This window comes from Dipodomys merriami, unplaced genomic scaffold (genome assembly GCF_024711535.1).
Source record: "Dipodomys merriami isolate MVZ:Mamm:240054 unplaced genomic scaffold, mDipMer1.0.p SCAF_19, whole genome shotgun sequence".
Lineage (NCBI taxonomy): Eukaryota > Metazoa > Chordata > Mammalia > Rodentia > Heteromyidae > Dipodomys > Dipodomys merriami.
In genome coordinates, this window is record NW_027203270.1 from 29536920 (window position 1) to 29563687 (window position 26768).

The 26768-nt window shown below is 42.6% G+C and overlaps 1 protein-coding gene across 2 annotated transcripts in view; it reads left to right on the plus strand.

Annotated features, from left to right (window-relative positions):
• The window catches only part of Npepps (aminopeptidase puromycin sensitive), a 100073-nt gene that overhangs the window by 10836 nt on the left and 62469 nt on the right, over window positions 1-26768 (plus strand). For both annotated transcript variants that reach the window (XM_070028203.1, XM_070028202.1), the window contains exon 2: window positions 14391-14475. In XM_070028203.1, coding sequence (XP_069884304.1) covers window positions 14391-14475 — 85 coding nt within the window. The remainder of the gene's footprint in view (window positions 1-14390; window positions 14476-26768) is intronic.

Here is a 26768-nt window from a genome sequence, read left to right on the forward strand (position 1 = left end):
TTTTTTTTTTTTTTTGGTCCAGTCGTGGGGCCTGAACTCTGGGCCTGGGCGCTGTCCCTCAGCTCTTCAGCTCAAGGCTAGTGCTCTACCACTTGAGCCACAGCGCCACTTCTGGCTTTTTTCTTTTTTGCTTATGTGGTGCTGAGGAATCGAACCCAGGGCCTCATGCATGCAAGGCAAGCGCTGTACCACTGAGCCACCTTCCCAGCCCCTAGAGTGAATATTTTCTTATTCATTAGGTTTTGAAAATGTTTTTCATGGGCCTGGAGGAATTTCTGGTACTTATACCAAAACTTACTTTGGCTCCATAATTCAGTTCATTTCTTTTTTTTTTTTTTTTTTGGGGTCCGGTCATGGGGCCTGAACTCTGGGCCTGGGTGCTGTCCCTCAGCTCTTCAGCTCAAGGCTAGCACTCTACCACTTGAGCCACAGCGCCACTTCCGGCTTTTTTTTTTTTGCTTATGTGGTGCTGAGGAATCGAACCCAGGGCCTTGAGCATGCAAGACGAGTGCTCTACCACTGAGCCACCTTCCCAGTCCTCAGTGAACTTTTGTAGACATTTCAAATTATGATTCCCTTTTTCCTTTATGGCTAATTATTAAAAGGGATTATAGGTTTACATGAGTGTGATTACAGTTCTTTTTTTTGGGGGGGTGTCAGTCATGGGTCTTGAACTCTGGGCCTGGGCACTGTCCCTCAGCTCTTCAGCTCAATGTGAGCACTCTACCACTTGAGCCACAGGGTCACTTTGGTTTTCTGGTAGTTCATTGGAGATAAGAGTCTCACAGACTTTCCTGCCAGGGCTGGTTTGGGAACCATGATTCTCAGATCTTAGCCTCCTGAGTAGCTAGGATTACAGGCATGAGCCACCAGCGTTGGAAGATTGTGATTACAGTTCTTGACTATCATTGTATAGTGATTGGTTCAGTAATTGGACTTCCTGCTAGAGAATTACTTTTATCTGTACCAGAGAAATTGACTTCATCCATGAAAGTTAAAAATCAGGATGTATTAGACTGTCTGGTCTCCACCAATAAAATATTCATGTTGGGGATGACTAATTCAGCACTAAGAGGAGACTTACAAATATAGTAGTTTGTTTGGCAGGCCAAAAACTTGGCACCTAAATGGATGTTATTGTCAACCCTATGCTGCAAAATTTTCTGCCTAAGTTTTACTGTGGTTTTGTTGTTGTTACTTTAAAAAATGGTAAAATCAATAATTAGCATTGTGCCAGGTCATTAAATGGTCTCAAAATTTAGAATGAGAGTGGGTAGCTTAGTAGTAAAATACATGTTTCAAAGGCCCTGGGTCCAATCCTCAGCAGTTCCTTGCCTTCAAAAAAATTAAATTTGGAATATTGGTGGTGAGGAATTTGTTCAGATTTTTGGAATCTATCTATGAGAAGTATAAGAAACTGTAGCTTTGTGGTAAGAGTATCTAGATTTAGACTCAATAGCTTCCTCCATGTTTTATGTGTTAATCTTTGGCTGATGTTATCTGGTACCATATTCTGTAGTGAATTTTCTAAATAAATGAAGCTTATCCTTTAAGGCATCTAGGCTATAAAGAAAAATGGTGATAGGGCTGGGAAAGTGGTTCAGAGGTAGAGTGCTTGCCTTGTATGCATGAGGCCCTGGGTTCGATTCCTCAGCACCACATAAGCAGAAAAAGCCGCAAGTGGCATTGTGACTTAAGTAGTAGAGTGCTAGCCTTGAGCTGAAGAGCTGAAGGACCACGCCCAGGCCCAGAGTTAAAGCCTCACAGACAGACTCCCCCCTTCTCCCTAAAAAAAAAAGAAAAAGAAAAATGGTGCTTTGGGTGTAATTATTCCTAAAATATATTACCTTTTTAGGCATTATAACTTTTTGTAATCTTTTCTTCACCCTTTCCTCCTTGTCTCCCTCCTTTTTTCTTTTTTTTTTTTTTGTCGGTCGTGGGGCTTGAACTCTGGGCCTGGGCGCTGTCCCTCAGCTCTTCAGCTCAAGGCAAGCGCTCTACCACTTGAGCTACAGCGCCACTTCCGGTTTTCTGGTGGTTTATTGGAGATAGGAGTCTCACGGTCTTTCCTGTCCGGGCTGGCTTTGAACCTCGATCCTCAGATCTCAGCCTCCTGAGTAGCTAGGATTACAGGCGTGAGCCACCAGTGACTGGCTAATTAGTTTTTGAAGTTGGTTTGTTTTCCTTTGCTCTCAGGTTATTATTACTGCTCATTATGCCTTGTTGCTCCCTATTTTGTAATTTCTTCACTGGGTTTACTGAATTTGAGCTGAAGAGGTCTATGTAACCAGATAAATAAGTTTGTATGAGCTGAAAATTAATATTTTAAGTGAGAGTTTGTTGGATTGTCTTAAGTAAAGGACATGAGCTTTATTGTACGGACTTTGTATCATCTATTGTAGCTTTGCATATGGGCTTTTTTCTTTTTTTAACTTCCTTGTTCTGCATAATTGATACTGTCTAATACAACCTGGATAAGTGTAGTCTTGAGTTATAAATTATCTATGAAGCTTCTCTGAACTTTGCCACATAAATGAGCCGTGTGTGTGTGTGTGTGTGTGTGTGTGTGTGTGTGTGTGTGTGTGTGTGTGTGCGTGCGTGTGTGTGTGTGCGCGCGCGTGTGCACGCGCACCTTTTTCTGCTAAATTGGAGATAAGAGTTGTATGGCCTTTACTGCTTTGGCTTGGACCAGGATCCTCAGATCTCACACTACTGGGTAGCTAGGGTTACAAAGCATGAGCCAAGGGCCAGCTATTGAGACTATTCTATTGAAAAATAAATCTTATTCCAATCTGTACTTGTCAGTGGCAAAGGACTAAGCCTTCTGATAGCTGTTTTGTTGTTAACTGAGATTAATTCTCCAGATTTTAGAGATTTTGTTTTGAATACCATACAAGCAGGTGGTTATTGATTTATTTGATCATTTGTAATCTTTTTCAAATTTTAAATCAGATATTTTTAGAGCTATAGAAAATTAACCCACCACTAAGATTTAATATTTGCCTTATTTGATTCAGACTTCATTCTGTTTTGGGAAAAATAAAATAATGAAAGTTACTACTAAAACTCATTTGCATGTTTTCCTATGTTATTTCTTTCTACTGTAGTTTTAAACTTTCATTGAGTAGGCAACTAGTTGCTAACTATAATGTTCTATAATTAAGTAAATGTTCTATATATTTGAATTTTTTGCATTAATGTTACTTGTATTTGACTTCCTCTTATTTGCTCTTTTCAAATTTTCTTTCTTGTTAGAAAATTTGATTCAGTTTTAATTAACTAATTATTTGCTTCTTGTTGAATTGAAAAATTATGTCATTGTTCTACCCGGTCAACTATTATTACAAAACTTTAGTAATAAAATCAATTAGGGAAATTAACTCAGGCTCCTGATGGATAATTATTTGGAATTGTCTCATTTGATATTTTCTTTTATTAATATCTCTGGACTTTATAAGAAAAAAAATTGAGTCTCACTATAGTAAATGTCAGAGGTATTTTTGAGTGATTGTAGTAAAGAGTCATTCAGGAATAAATTGTCTCAGATTGCTACATCCCTAGCTCATAGGAAACTTCCATTGTAAAATTGTTACCAAGGGTCATGCTGCCTCTTCAGAACAGCTATTGCTTAGCATGTGGTTCAGTTAAAGTACAGTCTGTAGAGGAGTTGAAGAAGACTTAACCCTGGGGTTGAAGCAAAGAAGGGATATGATAACATTCTGTCCTTTAATAGCATCAAATGGAAAAATTGAGAGTGTTAACACAGGTTGTTTGTCAACTTTAACACTTGTGTTAAAGTTGAGAACTTAATTTTTTTTTTTTTGGGTCGGTGGTGGGGCTCTGGGCTTAGGCACTGTCCCTGTGCTCTTCAGCTTAAGGCTCTACTGCTTGAGCCACAGCTCCACTTCCAGTTGTCTAGTGGTTAATTGGAGATAAGAGTCTCATGGACTTTCCTGCCTGGGCTGGCTTTGAACTGTGTTCCTCAGATCTCAGCCTCCTGAGTAGCTAGGATTACAGGCGTGAGCCACCGGCTCTTGGCTGGGAACATATATATATATATATATATATATATATATATATATTTTTTTTTTTTTTTTGGTCCAGTCATGGGGCCTGAACTCTGGGCCTGGGTGCTGTCCCTCAGCTCTTCAGCTCAAGGCTAGCGCTCTACCTCGTGAGCCACAGTGCCACTTCCGGCTTTTTTCTTTTTGCTTATGTGGTGCTAGGGAATCGAACCCAGGGCCTCAGGCATGCAAGGTAAGCGCTCTACCACTGAGCCACCTTCCCAGCCCAAAGATTTGTCTCATTCTATGGTGAAGTCAACATATATGCCTATATTTTAAAATTACCTTTCTTAGCTGGGCACTGGTGGCTCATGCCTGTAATCCCAGCTACTCAGGAGGCTGAGATCTGAGGATTGCAGTTCAAAGCCAGCCCAAGCAGGAAAGTTCGTGAGACTTTTTTTTTTTTTGGGTCCGGTCATGGGGCTTGAACTCTGGGCCTGGGCGCTGTCCCTCAGCTCTTCAGCTCAAGACTAGCACTCTACCACTTGAGCCACAGCACCACTTCTGGCTTTTTTCTTACGTGGTGCTAAGGAATCGAACCCAGGGCCTCAAGCATGCAAGGAAAGTGCTCTACCACTGAGCCACCTTCCCAGCCCCTGTGAGACTCTTATCACCAATTAACTACCAGAAAACTGGGAGTTGCACTGTGGCTCAAGTGGTAGAGCACTAGCCTTGAGCTGAAGAGCTGAGAGACAGCGCCCAGGCCCAGAGTTCAAGCCCCCCTGACTGACCAAAAAAAAAAAAAATTTCTTAGAAAATAAATGCTTACTGATAACCAAAGTTGATACATATTAGCACATATTCTTCAGTTTCATATTATTTTAGTCAGGAGCTTTATAAATTGTTAGGTGAATGCTGTTAGGACTTGATTAATCTCAGATACAAGTGTGTGTCTTAATAAAATCAATTATGTTATAGTAATTACTATGTAAGGCAGTAAGTGCTAGCACAATCACTTTTTTCAATCATTTTCTGTAGCCTATCGTCCCTTTTTCCTTGTATGGAGCCGGGGGGGGGGGGGCATGGAAGGTTAGGATTTGGGTTTGGGTTAGGAACTAACTTTGTGTGTGGTAGATAGGCACTCCGGCACTTGAATCATGACCTCAGCCCAATTATTATTCCCCCCCCCCTTTTTTTTTTTTGCAGGTCCTGGGGATTGAACTCCAGGTCTGGGTGTTATTCTTGAGCCTCTTTGTGCTCAAGTCTAGTGCTCTACCTCTTGAGCCGTAGCACCTCTTCTGGCCTTTTCTGTGATTAGTTGGAGATAAGTCTCATGAACCTTCCTGCCTGGGCTGGCTTTGAACCTTGATCCTCAGATCTCAGCCTCCTGAGTAGCTAGGATTACAGACATGAGCCACTGGCACCTGGCCAGTTATCCCATTTTTGTTCAGCTTTTTAAATCAGTATATGTCTATTATAGGGCATAACATATTGACTGATTTTTAAAATCAGAATAATGTTGTATCTTTTCTTTTTTTTTTTTTTGAGACAGTTTTTCTATGTTGCTCACTTAAGCTTGTCTTGAATTCAGGCCAGCCTCAAACTCGGACTATCCTGGAACTCAAGATTCTTCCGCCTCAGCTGCCCCAGGACTGAGATTACAGTAGTACACTGTGTTCTGTTGGAATTCTAGTTTTTCTTTCTTTTTTTGGTAGGTCGTGGGGCATGAACTCTGGGCCTGGGTGCTGTCCCTCAGCTCTTCAGCTCAAGGCTAGAGCTCTACCACTTGAGCCACAGCGCCACTTCCGGCTTTTTCTGTTCATGTGGTGCTGAGGAATTGAACCCAGGGCCTTATGCATGCAAGGCAAGCACTCTACCACTGAGCTACCTTCCTAGCCCCTAGAGTTCTATTTTTTAAAATTTATTTTTATTTTATTTTTTGTGCCAGTCCTTGGGCTTCACTCAGAGCCTGGGCACTGTCCCTGAGTTTTTGTGTTCATGGCTAGCACTCTACCACTTGAGCTACAGCTCCACTCCAAACTTTTTGGTGGTTAATTGGAGATTAGACTTCCCTGCCTGGGATAGCTTTGAATAGCTATTCTCAGATCTTAGCCTCCTTAGTAGCTATGATTACAGGCCTGAATCATTGCTCAGCTAGTTTTTTTTTTTTTTTTTTGTCGGTTGTGGGACTCCAACTCTGGGCTTGGGTGCTGTCCCTGTGCTCTTCAGCTCAAGGCAAGCGCCCTACTGCTTGGGCCACAGCACCACTTCCGATTTTCAAGTGGTTTATTAGAGATAAGAGTATCATGGACTTTCCTGCCCTGGCTGGCTTTGAACTATGATCCTCAGATCTCAGCCTCCTGAGTAGCTAGGATTACAGGTGTGAGCCACCAACACCCGGCTAGAGTTCTATTTTTATTGTTTTTGTTTTTGGGTCCGGTCGTGGGGCCTGAACTCTGGGCCTGGGCGCTGTTCCTCAGCTCTTCAGCTCAAGGCTAGCGCTCTACCACTTGAGTCACAGCGCCACTTCCGGCTTTTTTCTTTTTTGCTTATGTGGTGCTGAGGAATCGAACCCAGGGCCTCATGCATGCAAGGCAAGTGCTCTACCACTGAGCCACCTTCCCAGTCCTAGAGTTCTATTTTTAATAAGTATTTTTGTTCCTTTTGTTCTTAACTCTTTGCTCTTTCAAAAATGACAGTATCCTGAAAAAAATGTAGTAACTATTAAGTAACAAGCAGCATACTTCAGTAGATAAACAGGTGGACTTCTCTAAATAGAGAAGGAATTGGAATGTAATTGGATGATGTGTACTGTGTCTTTCCAGAGTACACAAACATTTAAATACTTTCAGAATGCTTACAATGATAGTGTGCTAAGTGTAGTTTATCAAATATGTTTTACAGATATATTGGTATTTGGTAGATTAACTCCTTTTCTACTATTAAAATTAACTGTAGCCGGGCGCTGGTGGCTCATGCCTTTAATCCTAGCTACTCAGGAGGCTGAGATCTGAGGATTGTGGTTCAAAGCCAGCCCAGGCAGGAGAGACCGTGAGACTCCTATCTCCAGTAAACCACCAGAAAACCAGAAGTGGCGCTGTAGCTCAAGTGGTAGAGCACTCGCCTTGAGCTGAAGAGCTGAGGGACGGTGCCCAGGCCCAGAGTTCAAGCCCCATGACCGACAAAAAAAAAAAGAAAAAATTAACTGTAGATGTTGATGTGTCACAATGTGATGGCCTAGGGAAGACTTAAGACCAGAAACCAGGGGCTGGGAAGGTGGCTCAGTGGTAGAGTGCTTGACTTGCATGCATTAGGCCTTGGGTTCGATTCTTCAGCACCACATAAGCAAAAAGAAAAAAGCCGGAAATGGCACTGTGGCTCAAGTGGTAGAGTGCTAGCCTTGAGCTGAAGAGCTGAGGGACAGCACCCAGGCCCAGAGTTCAGGCCCCATGACCGGACACCCCCCCCAAAAAAAAAAAAAAAAAGACCAGAAACTAAACCACTCTTACTGTTTTGTTGGCATAAGCTTTAAACTAAAAGATTTTTATTCCTTTTATCCTTTGGAGCATACCCCAGTAATTGTTTCATTTTTCTGTATTTTTAAATGTTTTTTCTCATTTTTCTTTGTTTTTAAATGTCTCTCTGTCTCTCTTTCTTGTTTTTTTTTTTTTGTCGGTCGTGGGGCTTGAACTCTGGGCCTGGGTGCTGTCCCTCAGCTCTTCAGCTCAAGGCAAGCGTTCTACCACTTGAGCTACAGCGCCACTTCCGGTTTTCTGGTGGTTTATTGGAGATAGGAGTCTCACGGTCTCTCCTGCCCGCGGCTGGCTTTGAACCGCGATCCTCAGATCTCAGCCTCCTGAGTAGCTAGGATTACAGGCGTGAGCCACCAGCGCCCGCCTTCTGTCTCTCTTTCTTTTGGTCAGTCTTGGGGCTTGAACTCCAGTCCTCAGCTCTTCAGCCCAAGGCTAGTGCTCTACCTCTGGAGCCACAGCACCACTTCTGGTTTTCTGGTGGTTAATTGGTGATGAGTCTCACGGACTTTCCTCCTGTGCTGGCTTTGAATTGTGATCCCCAGATCTCAGCCTCTTGAGTAGGATTACAGGTGTGAGCTACCAGTGCCTGGCAAGGATAACTTTTTATAGTCATTTTATACATAAACAGAACAAAGTTAAGACTGTAGAATAACTTTTTTCTTTTTTAAATTTTAATTATTTGAAATTAAATTTTAAATTTTTAAAAATTCTTTTGCTAGTTCTGGGACTTGTACTCAGGCCTAGGTGGTACTTTGATACCATTTGTGTAAAATTTAAAAAATGTTGCTTGCATATTTTTAAGGTATACATGAGAATGATATATCATTAGGATAGTTGTTAACCTTTTGGGAATGAGAGAATGGAAGGACATTTCCTTATCTCTTCAGTAGTACCCTCTTGTTTGTGGAAGATATGTTCTAAGATCCCTAGTGAATGTCTGCATGGATAGTATTGAAACCTGAATATACTCTTAAGTTTCTTCTAGGCCTTGCGGTGTTGACTCATGGTTCCGGAATTAATCCATCTTACCATGTTTAATGCTTTGGTTCTTTTTTTCTGTACATCAAATCATGGGGCCATTATTAAGTAAAATAAGAGTTACTTGTATACCATGGCTGAATAGTCAATCTGATAATATAGGAGGCAATTTAAAACTTTAGAATTGTTCAGTCTAGGGATGTAGCTCAATGATAAGAATACTGGCAGAGTGCTTGCCTAATACATAAAAGGCCATGGGTTTGATCCCCACCACAAAAAAAAAATCCACTTAATATTTTCAGGCTGTAGTTGACCATAGATAGGAGGGAACTCCAGCTTTTTGTTTTGTTTTTTGTTTTACTGTGGCTCTGGGATTTAAACTCAGGGCCTTGGACATGAGAGGCTAGTGCTCTGTTACTTGAGTCATACCTCCAGTCCTACTTTTTTTTTTTTTGTCGGTTGTGGGGCTTGAACTCTGGGCCTGGGCGCTGTCCCTCAGCTCTTCAGCTCAAAGCGAGCACTCTACCACTTGAGCTACAGCGCCACTTCCGGTTTTCTGGTGGTTTTATTGGAGATAGGAGTCTCACGGTCTCTCCTGCCCGGGCTGGCTTTGAACCGCGATCCTCAGATCTCAGCCTCCTGAGTAGCTAGGATTACAGGCGTGAGCCACCAGCGCCCGGCTACCAGTCCTACTTTTTACTGATTTTTTTATGCCGGTTTTGGGACTTGAACTCTGGGCTTGGGTGCTGTCCCTGAGTTGTTTTTACTCAAGCTAGTGCTCTACCATTTGAACCACAACTTCACTTGTGCCTTTTTTTTTTTTTTTGGTCCATCGTGGGGCTTGAACTTTGGGCCTGAGTGCTGTCCCTCAGCTCTTCAGCTCAAGGTGAGCACTCTACCACTTGAGCTACAGCGCCACTTCCAGTTTTCTGGTAGTTTATTGGAGGTAAGAGTTTCAGGGACTTTCCTGCCCAGGCTAGCTTTGAACCGAGATCCTTAGATCTCAGCCTCCTGAGTAGCTAGGATTACAGGTGTGAGCCACCGACGACTGGCTACTTCTGTCTTTTTTTGGTGATTAGTTGGAGGTAAGAGTTTCGTGGACCTTCCTGCCTGGGCTGGCTTTGAACTGTGGTCTTCAGATGTCAGCCTCCCGAGAAGCTAGGATGACGCGCGCGTGCGTGCGTGCGTGCGTGCGTGCGTGCGTGCGTGCGTGCGTGTGTGTGTGTGTGTGTGTGTGTGTGTGTGTGTGTGTGTGTCTTCCAACTCAGGGCCTTAGCACTATTAGCTTTTTGCTCAAAGCTGTTGCTCTACTTTCTGAACCACAGATCTTCTGAACCACAGATCTACTTCCCCCCTTTTTTTTTTGGTTCCTGTACTGGGGCTTGAACTTGGGGTGTAGATGCTGTCCTTCAACTTTTTTACACCCTTAGCTAGTGTTCTCTCACTTGAATCTTAGCTCCACTTCTAGCTTTTTGTTGGTTTGGAGAGGAGTATCTCATAGACCTCATAGATTTTTCTGCCCAAGCTGGCTTCGAACTGAGATCCTCAGATCTCAGCCTCTTGTGTAGCTAGGATTACAGGCATGATGTTTGTTTCTCCCTTCCTCCCTCCTTCCCTCCTTCCTTCCTTTCTTTCTTTCTTTCTTTTTTGTTGGTCCTGGGGCTTGATCTCTGGGCCTGGGATGATGGTTATTTTTTATTTTTATTTTTGTCAGGCATGGAGCTTGAACTCTGGGCCTGGGCGCTGTCCCTCAGCTCTTCAGCTCAAAGCAAGCACTCTATCTCTTTTTTTTTTTTTTTTTCTTTTTTTCTTTTTTGGTACTGGGGATGGAACCCAGGACGTTGCACTTGCTAGGCAAGCGCTTTGCCACTGAGCTACATCCCAGCCCAGCACTCTATCTCTTGAGCCACAGTGCCACTTCTGGTTTACTGGTGGTTTATTGGAGATAAGAATTTCATGGACTTTTTTGTCCGGGCTGGCTTTGAACTGATATCCTCAGATCTCAGCCTCCTGAGTAGCTGTGATTACCGGCATGAGCTACCAGCACCTGGCATGATGGTTATTTTTGAGATAGGGTCTGGAGAACTTTTCTGCTCTTGCTGGCTTGAACTGAGATCCTTAGCTCTCAGCTTCCTGAGTAGCTAGGATTATAGGGGTGAGCTTCATGGTTATTGAAAAAAAGTTAAAAGTAAATTTTTTTATTAAAATGATTTTATTCTTATTTTTTATTTTTTTTTTTGTCGGTCGTGGGGCTTGAACTCTGGGCCTGGGCGTTGTCCCTCAGCTCTTCAGCTCAAGGCGAGCGCTCTACCACTTGAGCTACAGCGCCACTTCCTATTCTTATTTTTTAAACTAGAAAAATATAGAACCCAGGACCTTGTGCATGCTGGCAAGCACTTTGCCAATAAGCCACTTCCCAGTCTTCATGGTTATTTTGAGTTAACAGTCTTCAGAACTTTTCTGCCCTGGATGACTTGGAATCATGATCCTTTATCTCTAAGCTTCCCAAGTACCTTGGATTACATGCATGAGCCACTGGCACCTGACTTTAAGAATACATCATATGCTGGGTGCTGGTAGCACCATGCTTGTAATGGTAGCAACTCAGAAGGCTGAGTGAGATCTGAGGATCGTGGTTCAAAGCCAGCCTTGGCAGGAAAGTTTGTGAGACTCTTACCTCCAATAAACCATCAGAAAACTGGAAGTGGTGCTGTGGCTCAAGTGGTAGAACACTAGTCTTGAGCTGAAGAGCTGAGGGATAGCACCCAGGCCTAGACCAGAGTTCAGGCCCCACAACTGACCCGGGTGTGTGTGGGGGGGTGGGGGCGGGAAGAGCACCTCATACATCAGTGTTTTTGTTTTTACAGGTGTTTGAACTCAGGGCCTCATGCTTGCTAACCAGGTGCATTATCACTGAGCCATGCCTTTAGTTTTTTGTTGTTTTTGTTATTAGTCATAAGGCTTGAACTCAGGACCTGGGTGCTGTCCTTGAACTTTTCTGCTCATGACTGGTGCTCTGCCACTTTGAACCACAGCTCCACTTCCAGCTTTTTGGTTGTTAATTGGAAGTAAGTCTAATGGACTTTTCTGCCCAGGGGGGCTTTGAACCACCATCCTCATATCTCAGCCTCTTGAGTAGCTACGATTATAGGAATGAGCCATTAGCCCTGGATCTTTTTTTTTGGGGGGGGGGGTCCGGTCGTGGGGCCTGAACTCTGGGCCTGGGCGCTGTCCCTCAGCTCTTCAGCTCAAGGCTAGCACTCTACCACTTGAGCCACAGCGCCATTTCTGGCTTTTTTTTTCGTTTTGCTTATGTGGTGCTGGGGAATCGAACCCAGGGCCTCATGCATGCAAGGCAAGTGCTCTACCACTGAGCCACCTTCCCAGCCCCTCTTTTTTTTTTTTTTGTTGGTCATGGGGTTTGAATGCTGGGCTTGGGCGCTGTCCCTGCGCTCTTCAGCTCAAGGTGAGCGCTGTACTGTTTGAGCCACATAGCCACTTTCAACCTCCTATATTCTCGAAGGTTTTGTGGGGGGGCTTGGCATATAAGTTGTGTAATTATGAACCAGGCTATAGTGGCCCATAATCTTAACTACTCAGGAGGCTGAGATCTGAGGATCAAGGTTCAGAACCAGGTTGGGTAGACAAATTCAAGAGACTTTTATTTCTAAGTAACCAGCAATAAACAGTAAGTGGAGGCATGGCTCAGGTGGTAGAGTGCTAGTCATGAACAAAAAAAGCTAAATGAGAACATAAGACCTTTAATTCATGAGACCCTTAATTCAAAGTGTCATTACTGACCTGTCCCCAAAACAGATTTTGGCTAAAAGATAATAAATGTGTGTTCTTAAGCTACTAAGTAGGTAGTAGATTGTTACTATAGCAATAGGAACTGTAGGGGCTGGGAAGTTGGCTCAGTGGTAGAGCGCTTGCCTTGCATGCCTGAGGCCCTGGGTTCGATTCCTCAGCACCACATAAGCAAAAAGTAAAAAGCTGGAAGTGGTGTTGTGGCTCAAGTGGTAGGGCACTAGCCTTGAGCTGAAGAGCTGAGGGACAGTGCTCAGGCCCAGAGTTCAGGCCCCACAACTGGACCAAAAAAAAAAAAGGAACTGTATTTAAAAGAAGAGACAAGTAATTTTGCAACAGGTAAGAAATGTTTCCTCGGGCCTATAGTTATGACTAAAGTAGTAGATCTCTTGCCTAGCAAGTGTGATGCAAGGCAAGCTCAAACCCCACTACTAGCACACATGTGCTTGTACAAACACACACCTTTTATTTTATTTTTTTTTTGGGGTCCGGTTGTGGGGCCTGAACTCTGGGCCTGGGCACTGTCCCTCAGCTCTTCAGCTCAAGGCTAGTGCTCTACCACTTAAGCCACAGTGCCACTTCTGGCTTTTTTTCTATTTGCTTATGTGGTGCTGGGGAATCGAACCCAGGGTCTCAGGCATGAAAGGCAAGTGCTCTACCACTGAGCCACCTTTCTAGCCCCCCCCCCCCCCGTTTATAAATTTCAAATTTTAATTAAATGGCTTTAAACCAAGGTTTAAATGGAAAAAATACTTTTATTTGGCTCACTGGTCAGATGATTAAATGATATGAAATCTTTAAACATCTAATTGCCTTAATTTAGAAAATGTGAGTTTTTTTTTTTGTTGTTGTTTGTTTTTTTTTTGTAATGGGGCACTCTGGGCCTAGGTGCTATCCTTAAGTTTTTGTACTCAAGGGTAGGATTCTACAACTTGAGCCATAGCTTCACTTTTGGCATTTTTTTCTTTATCAGTCATGGGGCTTGAACTCAGGGCCTGCGCCTCATCCCTCAGCTCCTTTGCTCAAGACTAGTACTCTATCACTTTAAGGGACAGCAACACTGGCAGTTTTCTGGTGTTTAATTGGATATAAGAATCAGGTACTGGGGCTGGGAAGGTAGCTCAGCAGTAGAGTGCATTCCTTGCAAGCATGAGGCCTTGGGTTCGATTCCTCAGCAGCACATAAACAGAAAAAGCCAGAAGTGGCGCTGTGGCTCCAGTGGTAGAGCGCTAGCCTTGAGCTGAAGAGCTGAAGGACAGCGACCAGACCCAGAGTTCAGGCCCCATGACCGGCAAAAAAACAAAAAACAAAACAAAAAAAACAATCGGGTACTTTCTGCTCAGGCTGGCTTTGAACTCTTATCCTCAGTTCTCAGACACCTGAGCTAAGATTACAGGTGTGAGCTGCTGGTGCCTGGCTTAATGAGATTTTTGTTGTTGGTCCTGGGCCTTAAACTTTGGGCCTGGGCTCTTTCCCTAAGCTTTTTTTTTTTTTTTTTTTTTTTTTTTTGCTTAAGGCTAGCTAGCACTCTACTACTTTGAGCCACAGTGGCACTTCCAATGAAACAACTCAGAGCCAGGCACTCAGGAGGCTGAGATCTGAAGATTGCAGTTGAAAGCCAGCCTGGGCAGGAAAATATGTAGACTCTACTCCCAATTAACCACCAGAAAACTGGAAGTGGCACTATGACCAACATATGAATAAACAAAAACAAAAAAGTCCAACTCATGAATTTCTGCCATTGATGTGTATGTAGTCTAGGTTAGTGAAGTTTAGGTTTTAAAAAATTGCCTGCTGATTGTTACACCAGTAATCCTATTTAGGAGGCTGAGATTTGAGGATTGTCTTTAAAGCCTGGTACATGATATATGTAATCACAATTCTCAGAAGCTGAGACAGCAAAATTGACAAATGGAAGCCAACCTGGGTCATGGTGAGTTTCAGGTTAGCCAGGGCTATATAGTAAAATCAAGAAAGAAAAAAATTGCCTGTAGTATTAGGTCAAGATAAAGATGTCTATATTATTAATCTGGGCTACTTCTGATGTTTGATTTTCTTTTTCTCTTAGGTGAGGCAGGCGACCAATCAAATTGTAATGAATTGTGCTGATATTGACATTATTACAGCTTCATATGCACCAGAAGGAGATGAAGGTAAGAACTATTTTCTATTTTAATCCAGTGTATGTGTTAGCATATGTTAGTAATACCTACTGCCAGGTTTAGACATGGATGTTTACTACTTTAAAAATAAGAAAATTTGCTGGGCACTGGTGGCCCACACCTGTAACCCTAGCTACTCAGGAGGCAGAGATCTGAGGATCCTGGTTCTAAGCCAGCCCAGGCAGGAAAGACCGTAAGACTCCTATCTCCAATAAACCACCAGAAAACTGGAAATGGTGCTGTGGCTCAAGTGGTAGAGCACTCGCCTTGAGTTGAAGAGCTGAGGGACAGCGCCCAGGCCCAGAGTTCAAGCCCCATGACTGACAAAAAAAAAAAAAGAAAAAATTTGGCTGGGTGCCATTGACTCACGCCTGTAATCCTAGCTACTTAGAAGGTTGAGATCTGAGGATCACTGTTCAAAGCCAGCCTGAGCAGGAAAGTCTATGAGACTCTTGTCTCCAATTAAGCGCCAGAAAAAACTGGAAGTGGAGCTGTGGCTCAAGTGGTAAAGTGCTGGCCTTGAGCTGAAGAGCTCAGGGCCAGTGCCCAGGCTCAGAGTTCAAGCCCCATGACCACAAAAAAAAGAAAATTTGGACTGGGGACATGGTACAAGTAGTAAAGCACCTGCCTAGCAAGCACAGAGCTCTGAGTTCAAACCCCAGTTCCACCACAAAATAAGTAAATTTGAATGGTACTAGTGGTTCATGTCTATAATCTTAGCTATCCAGGAGGCTGAGATCTGAGAATCTCAATTTGAAGTCAGTCCGGGCCAGAAAATCTGTGTGACTCTTTATCTCCAATTAACTAGCAAAAAGCAGGAAGTAGAGCTGTTGTACAAATGGTAGACTCAGCCAGCCTTGAGTGAAAAAGCTAAGGGACAATGCCTAGGTCTTAATTCAAACTACAATAAGGAATAGAGGGAGGGGAGATTCTGTGGGTGTTTATGAGAAATATTTGAATTAGTATGATCTAACTATATTATGTGATAAAAAATGTAACAACTTAAATTCTTTTGGAAACATTGACTTACTTTGTGACTCTAGGTAAATCACATGTGTAAAATGAGTATGTTAATATGCATGTTAAAGTTGATGAATTATTTTCAAAATTAAGTACTTTGGACATGGAAGTTCAAGGGAACTTAGTTTATATGTATTTTTCATAAGAGTCCTCCCTCCCTTGAGCTATGAAATAAGTGTGAATCATAATTGAGAGAAAAATAATTGCATTATGAAGCTAAAAATGAATGTTAGAACTAGATAGTAGGGTAAGTTGTAAGGAAGACGGTTAAAAAGGAGTGTAGTATACAATGTGTGGGAACTCGCTTAGCATCCTTAATGAGAACTATTTTAATGAGAACTATTTTAGGCTTTGTAGTTTCAATAAGGATACAATAACCAGTTTGGACCTCAAATCTTTTTTTTTTTTTTAAACCCAGCGCCTGGACATTCCCTGAGCTTCTTTTGCTCAAGGCTAGCACTCTACCACCTGAGCCACAGCATACATCCAGCCTTTTCTGTTTATGTGGTACTGAGGAATGGAACTTAGAGCTTCATGCATGCTAGGGAAGCACTTTATCACTAAGCCACCTTCCCACCCCTGGGCCTCAAATATTATTCCCATATAAGCAACTACTTTTGTCAGTCATGGGGCTTGAACTCAGGGCCTGGGGATTGACCCTGAGCTCTTGCTTGAGGCTAGTGCGCTACTACTTTGAGCCACAGTACCAATTCTGGTTTTCTGGTAGTTAGTTGGAGATAACAGTGTTATAGACTTTCCTGCCTGGGTTGGCTTTGAACCGTGATCCTCAGCCTCCTAAATAGCTAGGATTACAGGCATGAGTCACCAGTGCTCGACTTCAGAATGATTTATTTATTGGTTATTTTTAGAATTTTTTTTTTTTTTTGGGGGGGGGTTTGGTCGTGGGACCTGAACTCTGGGCCTGGGCGCTGTCCCTCAGCTCAAGGCTAGTGCGCTACCACTTGAGCCATAGCACCACTTCTGGCTTTTTTTTTCTGCTTATGTGGTGCTGAGGAATTGAACCCAGGGCCTTATGCATGCAAGGCAAGTGCTCTACCACTGAGCCACCTTCCCAGCCCCATTCTTAGATTTCTTAAAAAGCTTTTTCATTTCATATAAAATAAAAACATATAAATTGGAGATTTGGTCTTCTAACTTGTATTGTTATTTTCTTTCTCCTTCACATTTTTCTAAAAGAGAGTATTCAAGTTACATTTTAAGCCCTGGCAAGACTTACATTGTGATTTAAAAAAAAATTGTATTGTCCACAGAAAAATGGAGTCATAGCAGTTGTCTATATGTTGCCACAAATATGTTATGTGCAGTTTAAATGAGACCAACTGCTGCTAATTTAAGTTTATAGGAACATGGGTTCAGGCCCCACGACTGGACCCCCCCCAAAAAAAGTTTATAGGAACAGAACCTTTAAATAGACTTCATGGAGAGCCAGCTTACAAAAAGTTATCTGTTAGTGAAAAAGTGATTAATTTCTTAAATAGTGAAAAAAATTAAAACACTTCAGCCACATATATCAAGACAAGTTTTTCTTTATTGTAGGTAGAGAATATTTCAATTCAGCATATGATTTAAAAGTGTTGTATCTGGTAGTGGTGACTAGTACCTGTGATCCTAGCTATTAAGGAGGCTGAGCTCTGAGGATTGAGGTTCAAAGCTAGCTCTAACAGAAAGTCCATGAGATCCTTATCTTCAATTAACTACCAAAAAGCCTCTTTTTTTGGGGGGGGGGGTCCGGTTGTGGGGCCTGAACTCTGAGCCTGAGCACTGTCCCTCAGCTCTTCAGCTCACGGCTAGTGCTCTACCACTTGAGCCACAGCGCCACTTTCGGCTTTTTTCTTTTTTCTTATGTGGTGTTGAGGAATCGAACACCTCATGCATGCAGTGCAAGCGCTCTACCACTGAACCACCTTCCCAGCCCCGTGTCTCTTAAGTGGTATAGTGCTTGTATTGTGCCTTGAGCACAAAAGCTCAGAGAAAGTGCCCAGGCCCTGATAAGGCCCAGAACTGGCAGCAAAAAAATAAAAAAGAACTATACATTGTATATTAATATAGACCAAAAAAGTTAATATTTACCCTTCTCTAGTTGGCATGATTTCAGCTTTTTTTTTTTTTTTTTTTTTTTTAATTTTCCCCTACTAAAATCCCAGGAAAAGGATTCAGAGGACTTATTCAGATGAAATATTATATATATTTTAGGTACATGAAATATTTTCCTTGATCTAACAAAGATACATTTCTTAAGCCCCTTCTGCTATAGCAACAGGAAAAATCTGGAAGTCATGTAGAAGCCTATTTAATTTTAGAGTGTAAGTTAGGGCATATATTAACTGGGTACATTAAGGTTTGACTCAGGTACAGGGATAGATTTGACCTTGTAACAAAATATCTATGCATATATAGCTTAAGTTGCCTTTCAACATAATAGCATTTTGTTATTTTTACCTGATAAGTTTGACTACTGCCAGGTGCCGGTGGCTCACAGCTGTAATCCTAGCTACTTAGGAGACAGCCGGGGCAGGAAAGTCCTTGAGACTCTTGTTTTTTTTTGTCGGCAGTGGGGCTTGAACTCTGGGCCTGGGTGCTGTCCCTCAGCTCTTCAGCTCAAGGCGAGCACTCTGCCACTTGAGCTACAGCTCCACTTCCGGTTTTCTGGTGGTTTATTGGAGATAGGAGTCTCACGGTCTCTGCTGCCCGGGCTGGCTTTGAACCGTGATCCTCAGATCTTAGCCTCCTGAGTAGCTAGGATTACAGGCATGAGTCACCAACGCCCGGCTTCCATGAGAACCTTATCTACAATAAACCACTAGAAAACTGGAAGTGGCGCTGTGGCTCAAGTGGTAGAACCCTTGCCTTGAGCTGAAGAGCACAGGGACAGCGCCCAAGCCGAGTTCAAGCCCCACGACCGACCAAAAAAAAAAGGTTGACTACTATGTCTTTCCAAGACTGTATGCTGGTAAAAGGGGAATAAATGAGTTAATTAAATTATACCTTCTTTCTTCCTTCCTTCCTTCCTTCCTTCCTTCCTTCCTTCCTTCCTTCCTTCCTTCCTTCCTCTCTCTCTCTTTCCTTTCTTTCTTTTTTCTTTCTTTCTTTCTTTCTTTCTTTCTTTCTTTCTTTCTTTCTTTCTTTCTTTCTTTCTTTCTTTCTTTCTCCCACCCACCTCCTCCTCCTCCTCCTTCTCCTCCTCCTCCTCCTCCTCTTTTTGCTGGTCGTGGGCCCTGAACTCTGAGCCAGGGTGCTGTCCTTCTTCAGCTCAAGGCTACTTCCGGCTTTTTCTGCTTATGTGGTGCTGAGGAATCGAACCCATAGCCTTAGGCAATGCAAGGCAAACACTCTACCACTGAGCTCCCTTCCTGGCCCTTTTTTTTTTTTTTTTTTTTAAACTTTTTTTAAACTGTTTTAAACTTTTTTTTTTTTTTTTAAACACTTCAAGGGTTGGTGAAATCACTAGCACTTAAACCAGTGCAAAGAATGTACCTCCTTATATAGGGCAGGGATTAGTATTGTCTTCAGCTTCTGCAAAAGAAATATGAAACTCTTGAGTGCCCAAACTCAGGTCCTGACTGGTAAAAAAGTCTTAATTTATCATTAATAAATGCTTTTGGTAAAACCACATAGAAAATGATCACTTGAAATTTTTTTTTATTGTGAAAATACTGTACAGAAGGGTTACAATTACATGATAATGTAATTGTATAATGAGTACATTTCTTTTTTTTTTTTTTTTTTTTGTCGGTTGTGGGGCTTGAACTCTGGGCCTGGACACTGTCCCTCAGCTCTTCAGCTCAAGGCGAGTGCTCTACCACTTGAGCTACAGTGCCACTTCCAGTTTTTCTGGTGATTTGTTGGAGATAGGAGTCTCACAGTCTCTGCTGCCCGGGCTGGCTTTGAACCGTGATCCTCAGATCTCAGCCTCCTGAGTAGCTAGGATTACAGGCGTGAGCCACCAGCGCCCGGCTATGAGTACATTTCTTATCAAGCATTGTAGCCTCCTCCTTTGTTTCCCCTTCCCATCCCTTCCCATCCTCCCCCTGTAAACCCCCCCCCCATCTAATCCTCTTCCCCCTCTCCCCCATCACTTGGAATTTTTTTTTTTTTTTTTTTTTTTTGGGTCCGGTCATAGGGCCTGAACTCTGGGCCTGGCCACTGTCCCTTAGCTCTTCAGCTCCTGGCTAGCACTCTTATCACTTGAGCCACAGCACCACTTCCAGCTTTTTTTTTTCCTGTTTATGTGGTGCTGAGGAATTGAACTCAGGGCCTCATGCATGCAAGGCAAGTACTCTACCGCTGAGCCACCTTCCCAGCCCCTCTTGAAAATTTTATGCCAGGGCTGGGATGTAGCTCAGTGGCAAAAGCGCTTGCCTAGCAAGTGCAATGTCCTGGGTTCGATCCCCAGTACCAAAAAAGAAAAGACAAAAAAAAAAAAATTCAGAAAATTTTATGCCAACTTTTACCTCTGTATACTTTGTTAGGTATTTTTTCACAGAATTTAACAATGTTAGAATTTTTTTTTCATTGGTGACACATTTTATCAAAGTTCTAATGTGTAGCTTCAAATCTGCCAGCAGCATTTTGGTTTTCTCCTGTAAGGCACATAAATGTTAACATTTTTTTGAAGTACAGTTGTATGCTTGAATGTATACGTGTGGATTGTGCATGTATTTAATGAAACAAAACAGTTTAAGAATATTGTGAACCAATAATTTCAGAACAAAACCATTAAACTGACAAAAAAAATGATTCTTCCTATTTGCTAAGGCCTATGCCTTTATCCAACTCTTAATATATATCCTTTTATGCAGCTATGTATAGATAACTAAAAATACTAATTAACTCTTTTTTTTTAATTTTATTTTATTTTATTTGAGAACATACTGTACAGAGGGGCTACAATTACATGGGCAGGATAATGCATACATTTCTTACCAAGCATTGCAGCCTCCTCCTTTGTTTACCCTTCACCTCCCTTCCCAGCCTCCCCTAATTAACTCTTTGCAGTAGATTTATCTAATGTCATCTCTGTACTTACCTAGTGTGAGCCACCAATCTTGGCAAGGATTGGTTTTTTTTGGAGGGGGGGGTCTGGTTGTGGGGCCTGAACTCTGGGCCTGGGCGCTGTCCCTCAGCTCTTCAGCTCAAGGCTAACGCTCTACCACTTGAGCCACAGCGCTACTTCTGGCTTTTTTCTTTTTGCTTATGTGGTGCTGAGGAATTGAACCCAGTGCCTCAGGTATGCAAGGCAAGCGCTCTACCACTGAGCCACCTTCCCAGTCCCCAAGGATTGTTTTTTTTTTTTTTTTTGGGTCCGGTTGTGGGGCTTGAACTCTGGGCCTGGGCGCTGTCCCTCAGCTCTTCAGCTCAAGGCTAGCGCTGTACCATTTGAGCCACAGCACCACTTCCAGCTTTTTTTTTTTTTCTGCTTATGTGGTGCTGAGGAATCGAACCCAGGGCTTCATGCATGCAAGGCAAGCACTCATACCACTGAGCCACCTTCCCAGCCTCCCCCAAGGATTGTTTTTTAAGGTAATAGAACAGATATCTAAAGTCGGACAGAGGTCTGGAGAAAGATCTAAGAATTGTTGATGCAGGTATAGAAACTCTTCAGGTTAGAGAATGCTTGTAGTCTTTCAGGAACAACAGAGGTAGAACAAGCAGTTTTAGTTTTAGTCAACATTTTTGTTGTTACTCTTTAAAAAAGTTAGTATTGCCAGGTACCGGTGGCTCACACCTGCAATCCTAGCTACTCAGGAGGCTGAGATCTGAGGATCATGGTTCAAAGCCAGCCCAGGCAGGAAAGACCGTGAAACTATCTCCGATAAACCACCAGAAAATTGGAAGTGGCATTGTGGCTCAAGTGGTAGAGCATTAGCCTTGAGCTGAAGAGCTAAGGGACAGTGCTCAGGCCCAGAGTTCAGCCCCATGACTGACAAAAACAAAAAGTATTGTCATAGATGTGTAGTCATTGTGGTTTTATTGCGTTTTCTTGATAACTGATGATGTTTTCCTTGTGGCTATTTACAAATTTTGAGGCTCATAATGCTCAAAAGTTTCAGATTTTGTAGCATTTCAGATTTTGAATTTTGAATGATGGTTTTTCAACCTGGATGTTATGTTATTCAGAATAAAATTGTTAGAACAATTTCTATAATACAAGAGAGTTTTAAAGAATTCAAGTACAGGATTGGGTCGTGAGGGTTTCATGCCCATGAATGGGATTATTGACTTTATAAAAGAGGCTCTTGGGGGCTGGGAAGGTGGCTCAGTTGGTAGAGCGCTTGCCTTGCATGCATGAGGCCCTGGGTTCGATTCCTCAGCACCACATAAGCAAAAAAGAAAAAAAGTCAGAAGTGGCGCTGTGGCTCAAGTGGTAGAGCGCTAGCCTTGAGCTGAAGAGCTGAGGGACAGTGCCCAGGCCCAGAGTTCAGGCCCCATGACCAGACCCAAAAAATAAAATAAATAAAAATAAAGAGGCTCTCAGGGATGGGAATTGGTTCAATTCCTCAGTACCGCATAAGCAGAAAAAAGCTGGAAAGGGTGCTGTGGCAAAACTGGCAGAGTGCTAGCCTTGAACCTAGAGAGAGGCTCAGCAACAGCCCAGACCCTGAGTTCAAGCCCCAGGACTGGCCAAAAAAAAGGCTCAGTCAAGCCTTTTGATTGGTGATATATGCCTGTAATCCCAGCACTTGGAAAGTTGATGCAAGATGATGGAAAATTCTAGGCCAGTCTAGGATATGTAGATCTTGTCTTTTTTATGTATACCAGTACTAGGTCTTGAAGGCAGGCCTGAGTGCTGTCCCTTAGCTTTTTTGGCTCAAGGCTGGAACTATCCCATTGAGCCATAGCTCCATTTCTTGCCCTTTGGTAGATAATTGTAGTTTTGTAGTTAAGTGTCTCACAGACTTTCTTGCGCAGACTAACTTTGAACCTAGATCTTCAGATCTCAGCCTTCTGAGTAGCTAGGATTACAGATATTAGCCACTGATGCCTGGCAAGAGATCTGGAAGTTTGAGATTCAGTGCTAGCACACAGAAAAAAAAAAAAAGTCCTTGGGGACTCCCATCTCCAAAATACCTATTATAAAAGAGCCAGATTGGAGATGTGGCTCAAGTGATAGAGCACCCACCTGCAAGCAAGCTGAGCAAGCAAAGGAGCAAACTTGAGGCCCTGAATTCAAACCCCAGTAGTGATAGACAAACAAAGAGGTTGGTTATCTCTACCTCTGAGAGGTAGAGATTGCCCTCCTGGGCAAAAATGTTAATAAGACACTGTATCATTCTGTTACATGGATATGGTAGCTAGTACCTGTGGTCCTTGCTGGAAGTCATTATGTAAGAGGATTCAAGTCTGAGGCTGACTTATAAAAATAGGAAATGCCACCTGAATTATAAAGCAAAACTGGATAGAGGGGTGGTTTACGTTTTAGAGTGCCTACGTGGCATACATGAAGCCCTAAGTTCAAAGTCCAGTATCACCACCACCACCACCACCCCCACCCCCACCCCCACCCCCACCCCCACCCCTTCCAAAAAAAAAAAAGGCATCGAGCTGGCTATTGGTGGCTCACACCTGTAATCCTAGCTACTCAGGAGGCTGAGATCTGAGTATCATGGTTAAAAGCCAGCCTGGGCAGCAAAGTCTGTGAGAATCTTATCTCCAGTAAACCAATAGAAAACCGGAAGTGGTGCTGTTGTTCAAGCAGTAGAGCACTTCCCAAGCCCCATGACACACACTCACACTCTCTCTCTCTCTCTCTCTCTCTCTCTCTCTCTCTCTCTCTCTCTCTCTCTCTCTCTCTCTCTCTCTCTCTCTCTCTCTCTCTCTCTCTCTCTCTCTCTCTCTCAAATACTGTGTACACTTGCCTTGAGCTGAAGCAGGCAGAGGTACAGTTCCCAAGCCCCATGACACACACACACACACACACACACTTAAATAGTGTGTACACACACACACACACAGTTAAATACTGTGCACACCTATTATCCTAGCTACTCAGGAGGCTGAGATCTGAGGGTTGTAGTTTGAAGTCAGCTGGGGCAGGAAAGCCTGTGAAACTTTCCAATTAACCACCAAAAGGCCAGAAGTACAGCTGTGACTCGAATGGTAGAGTGCTAGCCTTGAGTGAAAGAGCTGATGGACAGCATCCAGGCCTAAAGTTCAAGCCCCAGTACCAGTACATTTTTAAAAAGCTAAATGCTAATATTCAAAGGATGGAGTTAACACATAATGTCCAAAATTGAAAAGTTTAAAAATGTCAGCATATACAAATTACTTTAAAAATAGGCGATGCCTAGTACTGGTGGTTCACCTCTGTCTACTCATGAGGTTGAGATCTGAGAATTAAGGTTCAAAGACAGCCTGGGCATATGAATCTGAGAGACTCTTATGTCTACTTTTTTTTTTTTTTTTGTCGGTCGTGGGGCTTGAACTCTGGGCCTGAGCGTTGTCCCTTAGCTCTTCAGCTCAAGGCGAGCGCTCTACCACTTGAGCTACAGCGCCACTTCCTCTTATGTCTACTTAACCAGCAAAAAGCTGGAAGTAGACATGTGGCTCAAGTGGTGGAGTATTATAGCTATGGGTGAAAAAACCTAGTACAAGGCTCTGAGTTAAAGTTTCATTACCAACACACACACATACCATCACCACCACCACCACCAAAACAAAAAACAGGGCAGCAAATAAATACACTAAAGAAAACTGAAAGAAGTTGAGACAGTTGGCACTGAGGAATAATATTCTTTTGTGTGTTTTTCCTTCTTGTTTGGGGATGGAATGGATTGAACTCGAGGCCTTGTACTTATTAAGCAGGCATTCTGTCACTATGAGACAGTCTTTTTCAGCCCTTTTTGTTTTTAGGTAGGGTTTCAGGTAGGGTTCTCAAAAAAAATTTTTTTTTTTTGCCTAGGCTGGCTTAGACTCTGATCCTCCTACTTTTAGAGAGAAATTTAGAGGAAAATTTTTTTTTTGTACTTATATAATATAGTTGAAATGTACATTTAAGAGTACTGTAGAAGAGACTGTATCAGTATAAAAAGTAATTGTTCTAAGGTTTTTTTGTGTGTGTTTTTTTTTTTTTTTTTGGTATTTTGGGTTTGAATTTGGCCTCTTCCTTGTTTGGCTGGTACTTTACACTTGAGCCACACTTCCAGTGTGACATTTTGCTGGTTATATAGTTAATTGGTGGTGGGTCTCTTGGAATTTTCTCCTTGGCTGGCTTTGAGCCAAGGTCCTCTGAACCTCAAATATCTCAGCCCTGCTGTTTCAGGTTATAAACTACTAGAGTGTGTGTGTGTGTGTGTGTGTGTGTGTGTGTGTGTGTGTGTGTGTGTGTGTGTGTGTGTGTGTGTGTGTGTGTGTGTGTGTGTGTGTGTGTGTGTGTGTGTGTGTGTGTGTGTGTGTGTGTGTGTGTGTGTGTGTGTGTGTTTTATCCTTTTATACTCTTTGCTAGTTTGAAACTCTTTGTGTGTGTGTGTGTGTGTGTGTGTGTGTTTTATCCTTTTATACTCTTTGCTAGTTTGAAACTCTTTTGTGGATATATAAAAACAAGTGGGCTTTAGTATACATTAATGGAAATGGTCTTTGATTGGAACTACCACAACACCATTCAAAATGACCCCTTCCACTTGAACTTGGCTCTTTAGACTGTTTTTTGTGCTGTGTAGCCTAGGCTAGTCTCCAGCTTTCTATCCTGTTGCCTCCTAAGTGTTAGGATTACAAGTGATTGCTATTAACCTGGGCAAGAAAGCATCATTTTAAGGACTGTTCCATTCCGTTATGCCCCTTGAGAGTCTGAGGCTAGAGTATACAAAGGTTAAGGCTAGCCTGGGGTTATATAGCAGGCCAACTTGAGCCCCTATCTCAAAGAAACTACAGAATGAAACCTAGAAAGAAAAAAAAAAGGGCTTTCTTAAGGAGTAGGCTGAGTTTTGTGTTTCCTTTTAGGCTAAGTATGACCTGCCTCCCTCCCTCCTTCCCTCCCTCCCTCCCTCCCTTCCTTCCTTTTTTTTTGTTTTTGGGGGGTTGATCCTGGGGCTGAACTCTGGGCCTGAGTGCTGTCCCTGAGCTCTTCAGCTCAAGGTGAGCACTCTACCACTTGAGCCACAGTGCTACTTTTCTGGTTTTCTAGTGGTTAATTGGCGATGAGTCTCATGGACTTTCATGCCTGGCTTTGAACTGCGATCCTCAGTTCTCAGCCTCCTGAGTAGCTAGGATTACAGGCATGAGCCACTGGCACCCAGCTGATTCTTAAATTCTTTTTTTTTTTTTTTTTGTCGGTCATGGGGCTTGAACTCTGGGCCTGGGCGCTGTCCCTCAGCTCTTCAGCTCAAGGCAAGCGCTCTACCACTTGAGCTACAGCGCCACTTCGTTTTCTGGTGGTTTATTGGAGATAGGAGTCTCACAGTCTCTCCTGCCCCGGCTGGCTTTGAACCGCGATTCTCAGATCTCAGCCTCCTGAGTAGCTAGGATTACAGGCGTGAGCCACCAGTGCCCGGCTCTGATTCTTAAATTCTTGAGATTCAAGTTACAGCATGTTTTGAGTTTCTGCCAATAGAAACCATAATTGTTACAGTAGAAATTTTATCACCATTTTGAATATTCTAAATCTTGGTTCTGTTTAAATTTAAAAGGCAGCTTATGAGTTTTGGCAATAGGAGTAGAAAGAGTTGTAGTCTGTCAATCCTTTATTTTATGTGCCTCATGTTCTTCACTTATAAAATGAAGGTTGGTTTGAGGACTGATTAAAATTCTTTAAAAATTTTAAATTATAAGCTGGATGGCTCATGCATATAATCATAGTTACTGAGAAGGCTGAAGTATGGAGAATTACAGTTTGAGTCAGCATTTGGGCTTGAAAAGTCCTTGGGGGAAAAAAAAAAGACAAATAAAAGTCCTTGGGAATTAATCTTCAATTAACGAACAAAAAGCTGGTCTGGAGGAGCCAATCAAGAATATGAGTCTTTGAGTTCAGAATTGGCTAAATAAATAAATATGAAATTACAGTTTCTCAGATTTTAGCTTTTAAAGAGACATGTTTGAATCAGTAATTTTGAAATCCTGTCTACCTATTGAGATATAGTTCACATATCATGCAGTGTATCCCTTCCTTTAAAGCATATGCAATTCAATAGGTTTTTGTTTTTGTTTTTGTTTTTGTTTTTGTCCTTGTCCGTTAGGGCTCCTGAATTCTGGGACTGGGCGCTGTCCCTGAGCTCTTCAGCTCAAGGCAAGTGCTCTTACCACTTGAGCCA